This window comes from Saccoglossus kowalevskii, chromosome 4, assembly GCF_978046115.1.
Source record: "Saccoglossus kowalevskii chromosome 4, keSacKowa6.1, whole genome shotgun sequence".
NCBI classification, from domain to species: Eukaryota; Metazoa; Hemichordata; class Enteropneusta; family Harrimaniidae; genus Saccoglossus; species Saccoglossus kowalevskii.
This window is the reverse complement of record NC_140644.1, coordinates 9989070-10001823: the sequence shown is the minus strand read 5'-3', so window position 1 is coordinate 10001823 and position 12754 is coordinate 9989070. Positions and strand designations below refer to the sequence as shown.

The window sequence follows — 12754 nt, the reverse complement described above, 5'->3', positions numbered from 1 at the left end:
GGTCTTTATTTAAGAATTCTCAAAAAAAACGTCGGTATGAGGGTCTATGGAGGAATCAAAGCAATTGTCACGGTGTATTTGAATAAATCGTTCGCGGGGTGTCTAGAAGATTTGTTTACCACATGCACCGTGACAAAAAAATACACAGGTCACACTTCTCCAGCAGCACCCCCATTTGGGTTATTTATTGGCTTGTATATATTTTCGGAATGCAACGTTCCCAGGAGTCGGGAAACGGTGTGCTCACTTGGATTTTAGGATGGAGTAGTCTGCAACCAGCTGAAAACAGGACTCGAGAAGGATAGACACTGAGGGCGCGGTTTGACTCAAGAATTGACGTTTTCGACAAAACTTTGTAGAATACAGTAAAATCTCCCAATAACATTGATGGAAGACGATTTCGACGATTTGAACGGATTTCGTGTCATCCAATGACGTCACAGAAGCATTTCGTCATCCCGAGAAAGTTTTTAGAAGGAGTCGTCTCGTATCAAACCACTAATAACAATAAACAATCTTTTTATTGTTATCTCGTCAAACGGATGACTTCCGTTGCTGCGAACACACTAAAGTGAAACAAATAACACACCAAACCGTAGTTTTTTTTATATAAAAGTTGCATAGGGAAATTTACAAGTCCAAAAATGGACAAAGCAATTCATAGCAAAAAATAGAACAACTGACCACACTACGCAAAATAGTCGAATTATTTAGTACTGCGGATCTATAAATTTGGTAACGGGCGTTACTGCTATGTAATCTACAAATGACATGGCTTGGGTTTGTCAATTGATTTGTCATAGTTTTGCCAGCTTAACGGAGGGAAGGGGTGCTAAGTCCGCACATGATCAGTGAAACAAATTGACCCCGTGGTGTACAGGTGTTTCGTCGTAAAGATTGAGCACGTGGCACTCTGCTCCATATGCTGCACCCACCATTTGTATTTGTTGTTGTTGACAATAATCGACCAAAACAAAAATTACATCCATACATGAAAATGTAAGTACAAAATAAATGTGAATACAATTTTTTTAAAAATAATCCTGCAGCCCCCATAGACAAGTTGACATTCCCTGATATTGTTAAACCACCAGTTGTAAACTTTAAATATTTTTTATTAGGATTTCCGCATGAAGTTACTTACACAGATAGAGAAAACTGCATCATTTTGGTAAGCAAGAATAATGCTTTCTTTTGTCTAGGTTATAGAATAAATTCTCTTATTAATATTTTGATTAAGTGTGTATGTATAAAAATATGTACACCTCAAATGCAATCATAGTACACATGCAAACTAACGAAAATTATCGAGAATGTAAAATTGGATTGTAAAAATTAGCCGAAATGCTGTGACACTATATATTATTGGCGATGGGAATTCCCAAGACAGTTTATAAAATTGTGAACAAATATTTTCGTGAATAACGCGAAGTGTTTTGAAGCAGATTTCCTATCTAATAATTGCTGTAGAGATACAGCTATCACAGCTGCGAACGTTACAATCAACCTGGAATGTCCTGCTATATTTCTGAATTTATCTATAAAAATTCACATTTTCTCATCTCATATAATCTTTTATTGATTTCAAGCAAATGTCATGGGAACATTCGCAGCACTAAAGTGTCACTGGGATATTTTATATTGCCACTACTTTCAATTTTAATTTGCTGTATTACAATACATAAGTAATAATATAAATATATATATATATATATATATATATATATATATATATATATATATATATATATATATATATATATATATATATATATATATCTGTTTAATTCGTTTAAAAGATTCCTCTCATTAGTAAATAGCGCCCTCACACCACAATATTTAGAATGAGTGGTTGGTCAAAAGTCTGATGAGTCAGGTGCATGCAAATGAGTATAGGAACCATTAATGCTGTAGGGTGTACTGGGAGGGGTGGAGGATTTCATGTTTGTAATGACTGGTTGTAATGTGGTATCTCGTTGTTTTCAAGATGCAGCCTGATATTTGTTGCTTTCTTGGTTGTTCAATTGTGGCTAAAATTTATGTGGTGAGTGGAAGATGTTTATTGTTTGTTGAGTCGTTTATTAGACACCCTGCAGCTTGAAATGGTATGGTCCAAATCCAAATTCGAGATATGGTGGTGTTGAATATATGTGCGATATGGCAGTGTCATCTAAAAACCACGCATCAAAATGATTTCTGTTTATTTATTTACTGTTGTAGATTCTGAGAACTAGCCATTGAATATGATGTCGGGAATAAATGGTTTTCTGAACAAGCTTTATTAATTATTGCTGGCAATATTCCAGTATGAATTGGGAGCAAACTGTGACACCAAATCTAGTCGTTGTATTGTTATGCTTCTAAAATATTTTTTTTTTAAATAAAATAAATTAAATAGAAATATTATGTGTATTTTTATTTGTGGAAACATGGCTAATTTAATTTTTTTATTTGTGAAAAAATTGGAGTGTAAACAATAAAACACTCACAGTGCAAGGCTAGTTCACCAACATGTCTATTCTCTTGCTTGAGTGTGAAAGTACATGGTTTAGTGACTACCTCTTATATTTTTAAATTTTAGAATTTTTTATTATTTGGGAAGGTTCTTCTATAAAAATAGAACAGATATATATATTTTTTATTTCATTGCTGAGAATGAGTAATACATTTTTTGCATGCTATAATTTATACATATAGGACAATTGTTTTGGGCATTATTAATTTCAATAAACAATATTCAACTCTTCTTCTGCAACACCAATACGATCATTACTTATAGTATGTCACTAAGCAGTATAACAAGAATGCATGCAGCAAAGCCTATTCTATAAATGGTCAAATGTTCATTGGTCGTATTACGAGACTAGGGGCAATATCAGAGCATGGATCTTATTTAGGAACTCACGCCAGAACAACTGCACAAATCATAAGGACAAACTAACGGCTCGTGTAAAACTTAGTTTTCATGGTTTTAGCAGTAGTGTTTAAAGCTGAACTATGCTATCCGACGTTTGGCATGACATTTGTCATTCGGTGGACAATTTAATGGACATTGTTAAGAATGGCTCCCACGGATGGTATTCACAGATCAACACCAATAGCTCATAGCACATAAAACATTAATTCTCAACAGCGATATGAAAGGACCAGTTATCGCGGCAAAGCTCTACCCACTGCATAAACTACTCACTACCAAAGCCACTCATCGCGAAGCTACTAGTATATTTAAAAAAAAAAAAACGTTTAGTGTTCAGAGCAGTAACATGTAACAGCTACTGTGATAACTGACGTGTGCAGCGAACCATGAAACTATTCAGTAGATTGCTGCATGTATTGATAAGTAGAGACATTGCGAATAGCGTAGTTTTTCACTTTATATTGTAAGCATGAGAAGGGCTTTTAACATTTTACTTTGCCTCTGTCTTACCATAGCAATCTGGGAGTTGTATGTGATGTGGGGTTCATTGCCTGAAGTTCTTGGATCAATCAAACCTGTGGCAGGGCATGGCGTTGTTACCAATCGGAGCATGGGGGATACGGAGAATCCATATAGGGAGAGAACAGAATCAAGCGACGCCAGGCTTAACACTACTCACCGGCTAACGTCTCTAAATGACAGTAATCATGGCGCTGGAAGAGTGAAAACTAGGAGTAATTTTACTGCCATACTCAACTCGAATAATAAAGTAAGTGAAATTAACCTTCACTTTTGATGGTGTCAGTGACTTTACACTATGTTCAGCGCAGTGATCCTGTCAACTCATTCATCCATATGTACGGGGATGGGGCTTCCACATCTAGTAGGGAGTAAATAAATAAATACAATTATATCAACTCGTAAAGAACAGTATTAAATGATTACATTAAATATCACATTAAATATTAGCGTGTTCATGTATCACAACGATCATATCAGGTAAGAAGCTGCTATCACGTTTTTAGATCTCGTAATATTTGCTATGTGTATCCAAAGTTGATACGTAGTCGCTTGTTATTTTGTGAAAGATCGCTGCTAAGTGGGCTTCAACTTGTTTCATTTGTGGGGGAAAATCGAATATGCTCAATAAACGACATACTATAATTACAAAACGTGCAGTCATCATTTCATTTCATCATAAAATATACTAGGGCCGGGCTGACGCTAGTTCCTGTTGAACAGCGGCGTTTTGAGATATCTATTATTATCCCTTGTGCAACTGCGTTCATGCGAAGATATATATATAATCTCCGTTTCCATGGAAATCAGGCACTTGTTTGTAGGAATTGTTAACTCTTGTTGAAATGTGCAAATATAATGAGCGAAGTGGATATGTGTTATATTCATGGCATTTTCAGACATTTCTGAAACCGATAATCCTAAAAAAGTACAAATGTCTCTTCTTCTCATAACTCGATTTTCTGGGCTTCGACATTCAGAACGCATTTTACTCCACTGACTTCGAACAAAGAACGAACTTGAACCAGGCAAGTTTACGAACGCCTTTGGGTAAAACAAAATTATCGTGCACGTACTTGAGGATTGAATAGTCTAGAATTTTTATAATTCCAGTCTTCCAAGCGGTATATTATAAAACCCCTAACATTGAGATGTATGTATTTTGTGACAGCCAACCATGATGTAAAAGGTGAAGTCTGATTACATATTGAGATATGGAGAAGTATTGCACTGCTTTATTAAACGGAGGCATAATATAGCGGGGTTAAGATAAAATATAACATTATGTTAAATTCTTATATTTTAATAGAATGAAAGAAACCAATCTCGGAGTTTAAAACAACATAAATCAGTCCAAGTGAACGGACAGAAGAATGCTACGAATCAACCCGAATATAGAAAAACTACGCCAAGTAAGGCAATAAATAAACACGAACAGTCGGAAAGTGGTTCAAAAAAAACCAAAACTCAACAGGGCAAATCGATATCAAATAAAACAATTACTGAGAACGACATTCGACAAAACTCATCTAAGATTAAAATGACAGAAGAAAGAAATCTGACGGAACTAAAACATGCTGGCGGAAAGGAGTTACCGAATTCAGATAAAAACGTGGTTCCACCGAAAGAGTCCCATATTCAGAAAGTTACGACTCCAAACTTGTCGGAGAAAACATATCTATTTCCTTTACACTACGATTACAATGGTCCCAATGTGCAGTATAGTTCTTTTCGTTTTGGGGTTGCCTTTGCATTAACGTACAACCGGACGGTTGTGGAAAACTGGTTTAGTACGCATTGGACTACGGGAGCAAAGCAAATACGCTACGTTAATGAGACTTTTGACATGGCTAAACTTCAAGAGATTGTTGACGTGGCAAGTGTGAATGAATTTAAGGAGGCCTGCAATAGTACGGTCGATGCATTACTTATGCACCCTTACCATCGAATGGGTGGTAGGACAAAAGCACAATATCTTGAGCGATTTTTGTGGAAACAAAAGGGTCTAGAAAAAAGATACGCTATTACATTACCGGGACCTTCCCACATACCCCAATCCAGTGAGGAAGCAGAAGCGCTATTGTTAAATCCTCCTAAGACAAAATGTCTTGGTGTATTAGATCCAAGTATTGATACAAAATGGCTGTTTCCTGCTCTGACGAAGCATTTTGATACAGTTAATACTCATATTGTGTCTCCGCCAAATATAATGAAAATGGTTGACGAAGTGGAAAAGAAACTGTGTGACGGCGATCCCTTTGTGGCGATGCATTGGAGAAATAGATCCGGAGAAATGTGAGTACATTTTTAATGACATTGGAACGCATAGGCTCATGGGTAGATGCTTGTTTGTAAACAATGACATGCTATGGCCATCTGACGCATGTGCGGGTGACGACTCCCCCGCTTTAAGAAAAACAAAACAGGAAACATAATTATATTTGGTGTAAAATTCACATGTTACACAACATGTTAATACGATATACAATATCGAAAACGAAACATAATTGATTTGTTTTGTGATGTCGATATATTTGAAAAGATGAACAAACAACGAATAGTCTCTGCTCATGATCCCCGTTTCTTGAAGTAAACGTATTTTGTTCGTTTTACTTTACGTTTTATATATGTAATTCAGCTTGTATAAATCAGTAACCGTACATATATAATAGTTAAACACATACGTATCATAGAATCGGTTTTAGATATACACCATATGTTTGTACCATAAATAACACTCTGTCAGTGACAAAGCATTATATTTTATTATATTTTATTGTGCAGATGTGGTCGTCATACAGACCAGCCATGCGATGCAATCTATAGAATCATACAAATTAATCGCACAGCCGAAGTGGCTGCAAAGGACGTTAAAAAGCTAATGGATACTCGTAACATGACATGTATTTATGTTGCTGTGCCCCCTTTTGCTGTGGTAAGTTAATTGAAATGCTAGTTGGGTTACGTCTGCTGTAATTATGAGCTTACTATATATTGTCGTCTGTTGCAACTATGTATTTATTGATATCGCCTGCTATATCGCATGTATTCGTGTGTTTTGCCAAAATGTAATCCGTGATATCGCATGTTGTAAATATATATATAGTCATATCTACCGTCAGTGTAAACCTTTATATCGTCTGTTGTATACATGTATTCATTTATATCTTCTGTTACGTATGTGCATTATTTTATATCGCATGTTGTAAATATTTGTTAATTTATAGCGTCTGTTGTAAGTATATGTCCATTTGTATCACCTGTTGTAAATATCAAAATCGCCTATCAAAATCTTGAATTCATTTAATATAGTACAAATCGCTTTACATCGCTTGCTGCATGTATGTATTCATATATATCGCTTGTTATACATATCTAATTCTTTATATCGCCTGTTACATATATCTAATCTTTTATATCGCCTGTTACATATATCTAATCCTTTATGTCGCCTGTTACATATATGTATTCATTTATATCACCTGTTACATATATCTAATCTTTTATATCGCCTGTTACATATATGTATTCATTTATATCACCTGTTACATATATCTAATCTTTTATATCGTCTGTTACATATATGTATTCATTTATATCACCTGTTACATATATCTAATCTTTTATATCGTCTGTTACATATATGTATTTATTTATATCACCTGTTACATATATCTAATCCTTTATATCACCTGTTACATATATGTATTCATTTATATCACCTGTTACATATATCTAATCCTTTATGTCGCCTGTTACATATATTTATTCATTTATATCACCTGTTACATATATATAATCCTTTATATCGCCTGTTACATATATGTATTCATTTATATCACCTGTTACATATATCTAATCCTTTATATCGCCTGTTACATATATGTATTCATTTATATCGCCTGTTACATATATCTAATCCTTTATATCACCTGTTACATATATGTATTCATTTATATCACCTGTTACATATATCTAATCCTTTATATCGCCTGTTACATATATGTATTCATTTATATCACCTGTTACATATATCTAATCCTTTATATCGTCTGTTACATATATGTATTTATTTATATCACCTGTTACATATATCTAATCTTTTATATCGTCTGTTACATATATGTATTCATTTATATCACCTGTTACATATATCTAATCCTTTATATCGCCTGTTACATATATGTATTTATTTATATCACCTGTTACATATATCTAATCCTTTATATCGCCTGTTACATATATGTATTCATTTATATCGCCTGTTACATATATCTAATCCTTTATATCACCTGTTAGATATATGTATTCATTTATATCACCTGTTACATATATCTAATCCTTTATATCGCCTGTTACATATATGTATTCATTTATATCGCCTGTTACATATATCTAATCCTTTATATCACCTGTTACATATATGTATTCATTTATATCGCCTGTTAAATATATCTAATCCTTTTTATCGCCTGTTACATATATGTATTCATTTATATCACCTGTTACATATATCTAATCCTTTATATCACATGTTACATATATCTAATCCTTTATATCGCCTGTTACATATATATATATTTATTTATATCACCTGTTACATATATATAATCCTTTATATCGCCTGTTACATATATGTATTCATTTATATCACCTGTTACATATATATAATCATTTATATCGCCTGTTACATATATGTATTCATTTATATCACCTGTTACATATATGTATTCATTTATATCACCTGTTACATATATCTAATCCTTTATATCGCCTGTTACATATATGTATTCAGTTATATCACCTGTTACATATATTTATTCATTTATATCACCTGTTACATATATCTAATCCTTTATATCGCCTGTTACATATATGTATTCATTTATATCACCTGTTACATATATTTATTCATTTATATCACCTGTTACATATATCTAATCCTTTATATCACCTGTTACATATATGTATTTATTTATATCACCTGTTACATATATCTAATCATTTATATCGCCTGTTACATATATGTATTCATTTATAACACCTGTTACATATATGTATTCATTTATATCACCTGTTACATATATATAATCCTTTATATCACCTGTTACATATATGTATTCATTTATATCACCTGTTACATATATCTAATTCTTTATATCACCTGTTACATATATCTAATCTTTTATATCACCTGTTACATATATGTATTCATTTATATCACCTGTTACATATATCTAATCCTTTATATCACCTGTTACATATATGTATTCATTTATATCACCTGTTACATATATCTAATCCTTTATATCACCTGTTACATATATGTATTCATTTATATCACCTGTTACATATATTTATTCATTTATATCACCTGTTACATATATATAATCATTTATATCGCCTGTTACATATATCTAATCCTTTATATCGCCTGTTAGATATATGTATTCATTTATATCACCTGTTACATATATGTATTCATTTATATCACCTGTTACATATATGTATTCATTTATATCACCTGTTACATATATCTAATCTTTTATATCGCCTGTTACATATATGTGTTCATTTATATCAGCTGTTACATATATCTAATCTTTTATATCGCCTGTTACATATATGTATTCATTTATATCACCTGTTACATATATGTATTCATTTATATCACCTGTTACATATATGTATTCATTTATATCAGCTGTTACATATATCTAATCTTTTATATCGCCTGTTACATATATGTATTCATTTATATCACCTGTTACATATATGTATTCATTTATATCACCTGTTACATATATGTATTCATTTATATCACCTGTTACATATATCTTATCCTTTATATCGCCTGTTACATATATGTATTCATTTATATCACCTGTTACATATATCTAATCCTTTATATCACCTGTTACATATATGTATTCATTTATATCACCTGTTACATATATTTATTCATTTATATCACCTGTTACATATTTCTAATCTTTTATATCGCCTGTTACATATATGTATTCACCTGTTACATATATCTAATCCTTTATATCGCCTGTTACATATATGTATTCATTTATATCGCCTGTTACATATATGTATTCATTTATATCACCTGTTACATATATCTAATCCTTTATATCGCCTGTTACATATATGTATTCATTTATATCACCTGTTACATATATCTTATCTTTTATATCGCCTGTTACATATATGTATTTATTTATATCGCCTGTCATGTAATATAATTCTTTCTGGAACGCATACAGAACAGTAACATTACATAATACTTTAGGATTATCCAAGTCTTTTAAACACTCAAAAACGTTAGCGCTGAAAAAATAGTAGTTAACGATAATTCTTGTGAACATCGATATATCATATACATGTATATCGATATACTTTCGCCTTGACATCATTATTTCTCAGAGGATGGTCAAGATACTCAAAGATGCTAAAATTCCAAGGGTCAGAAGCGCTGCTGATATCAAAAATAAAGACTATCCCGAAATTGCAAAGTTGCAAAACGATGGTTACATGTTTTCTATATTGGAACAGGAGATATGTAATCGTAAGTTTTAATGTTATTAATACAATCCACATCAATTTATATTTGTGCAAAATAGATTAAGAGAACAATTTAATTGTATTTCCCTGCTTGGCTTACCCCGTATGAAGTAGCACATCTATAAGGAGAACACTCCATTCTCCAAGGAGGGATTGAAGGTCAAGAAGAATAGTCCATTCTACATAAGGGTGAAATGAAACAGTGATTTTATGAAACAATAATCGTATTTAAACATGTATATACATATTAAAACGATGCTATCGTAACCCACCGAAAACACTGCTGTCTGTCGGGTTAAACATTAATTTTGACCCCCTAGGTCTAAACCAATTGTTCAATTATTTCAGTCCGATGAATAGAATGTAAATTCGAGCTCGTAGTGCAATTCGAAACTGTCATTGGTCCCAAACATGTTGTCGTAGTGATTATACGAGATTTGTTTTTGTTTTCTGAGACATTTTGTTGTGAAAATAATGGGCGCGAGATTCAGGACCTTCACGCATAACTTTAACGCAAAGGAGTGACTACATCAATATATGCTTAATCACGTGGTGGTTTGACTGGTTAATTTTGTGACTTTTTCCCTAGGTGCAAAATTATTCATACGAACTCTACATTCATCATGGTCGGATTTTGCCAATCGTGGGCGACAAGTGCGAAGAAATGAGACTCTGAAATTGAACGATTTTATCAGCTGGAAGGCACCAGACATCGCTCTTAAAAAATAAGAGAAACTAGCACACAAGAAGCATGGAGTATATTTTTTAAATAATTAAACGTGATTAAAGAGCGGCAGTCGTCGCGCCGCGTCCTGTTCGTTATGGGACTCATAGCGACGTGTACAACGCGTGTGAAATACATTGTTTATTTACACGAAATTCCAACATGCGCTGCGCGACGACCACCGCGCTTTAAAATCCTGATTACCAATTAGGCAGACGTTATCAATATCCAACAATTTAGTAAAAGTGGCAATGTAGTAATTTTGGCAACAAACATATCAGTTTCCATTAGATGAATCTCCATTACGCTTGCGCTCCTGATTTACCCTTGCCTACGGATAATTCGAAGCACACGCGGACTAGTGTTTTTTATTATTCTCGCTAGCGAATAATGATATGTGTACTGGCAAACTAGCAATTTTATCATTAGACGAATCATACACTAATGTTTCCATCAAGATGTAATATTTAACAAAATTATTCATATATGCTCAAAAACGCTGAAAGTTACTTTGCCTCTTTAATCCATTGGGCTATATAATCCTTCCCACCATAACTTTAGGTGCAATATTGTGCATATTTTCATATACATTTTTGTATTTCTTATATATTTATGAATAATTTTAGACCAAATGGACATGATTTACTATAATAATTTTATTCAAAATTGTAAGAAAAATATGAAAACAATTATTTAGGTTTTATTTTGTAAAAGTTGACAAAAGTTTACTTTGGCGATTGAGTATGCTGCTATTTTTACTATACCCTATCTAAACGATAAGCATATATATATATATAACCAACATGCATTCTTAAGCTTTTGCACAGTTTCCTGACAAACAACCTCTTAGTTATATCGAAAGTCTCGTTAACGTAACGCATTTGTTTTGCTCTAGTTGTCCAATGCGTACCAAACCAGTAATTAGTTCCAGAGTTCTGGAACACTGTCATGTCGTCAACACCATGGCAATATAATGTTTTCATTATTGTACGGAAATTCTATTTATATTTTGGGTAATATCACGTTGTTTTTCTTCAATTTGTGTGGATCATTGGTCAAGTAGATACACACATGTAAGTATACAAAACATTAAATTAATAATAAAATAAGTACTAAAATTGACACTGTTTTAACGTGGTTAAAAATTGAAACTTCGAGAAGAGATTTCAAAATTAAACGGAATTTTACGCAAAGGTTCATAACGTCTCACTTGGCCACACTGAGCCTCTCAAAAAAATACATCTGAAATGAATTCGAAACCACGTGACCTACAATGACTGGATGGATATGCGCAAGTCAAATCTCTGACGTCAGATATAGCTCAGCATATTAAGCGTCTACTCCGAGAATACCCTAACACACCTTACTTTCGGCATCATTCCCCCCAGTGTTACATTAAAGCGCCACCAACGTTACGTTGTATTCGATAGGGGTTCCATCCAACCTATACGACACATGTAAAAATCGAATACGAAGCTGTGGGCGCGGCTTTAAATTGTAGATATCAATAACAGAGACGTTCAACTTAATCACGTTTCATATTTTATTCTTCATTCTCTATATTTCGTGTAATACACAAATGAAGAATTTACAAGGTGTCATAAAAAGAAAATGACCCGTGCTCATAAAACGGTCAGATAATTAAGCTGCAACAGAGAGTACGTAAATATTAGTTATATCAACTAGGTTTGTCAATGGTTTGCACAGATTGTATAGTGAACACACGCATAAAATATAAAATATTGCTTTGATTTTTTTTAAATATTCATTAATTCAAATGGCAGTTGAATTCAACTGACCAATCAGCGATCAGAGATCGAAATTTGACGTCATTTGAAAATGTTACAATCTCAATCTATTTGCCAAATTGAAAAGGTTTATAAATATTTATCGAGAGAATGGGCGAAAGTAAAAACTATCACAAGTGTAACGACATTTGCATATATTTACATATACATGTCGATTGAAGTGTTATAACGAGCGGTGGTGACGGCGACGGTGAGCATGTACATTTGCATGGCATA

General features: G+C 32.9%; 1 protein-coding gene across 1 annotated transcript; it reads left to right on the top strand.

Moving 5' to 3' along the window:
- Positions 1–3285: 3285 nt before the first annotated feature.
- Positions 3286–12475, top strand: LOC102801126 (uncharacterized). Its single transcript, XM_085497735.1, has 5 exons — positions 3286–3686; positions 4746–5731; positions 6221–6371; positions 9869–10010; positions 10596–12475. Exons 1-5 carry the CDS (start codon positions 3387–3389, stop codon positions 10733–10735), a joined length of 1719 nt encoding a protein of 572 aa, XP_085353861.1. The 5' UTR covers positions 3286–3386; the 3' UTR covers positions 10736–12475.
- Positions 12476–12754: the final 279 nt, after the last annotated feature.

Coding starts and splice junctions, on each gene's coding strand:
- LOC102801126 (XM_085497735.1), top strand. CDS start 3,387: ATGAGAAGGGCTTTTAACATTTTACTTTGCCTCTGTCTTACCATAGCA. Junction 3,687..4,745: donor TACTCAACTCGAATAATAAA/GTAAGTGAAATT, acceptor ATATTTTAATAG/AATGAAAGAAACCAATCTCG. Junction 6,372..9,868: donor CTGTGCCCCCTTTTGCTGTG/GTAAGTTAATTG, acceptor ATTATTTCTCAG/AGGATGGTCAAGATACTCAA.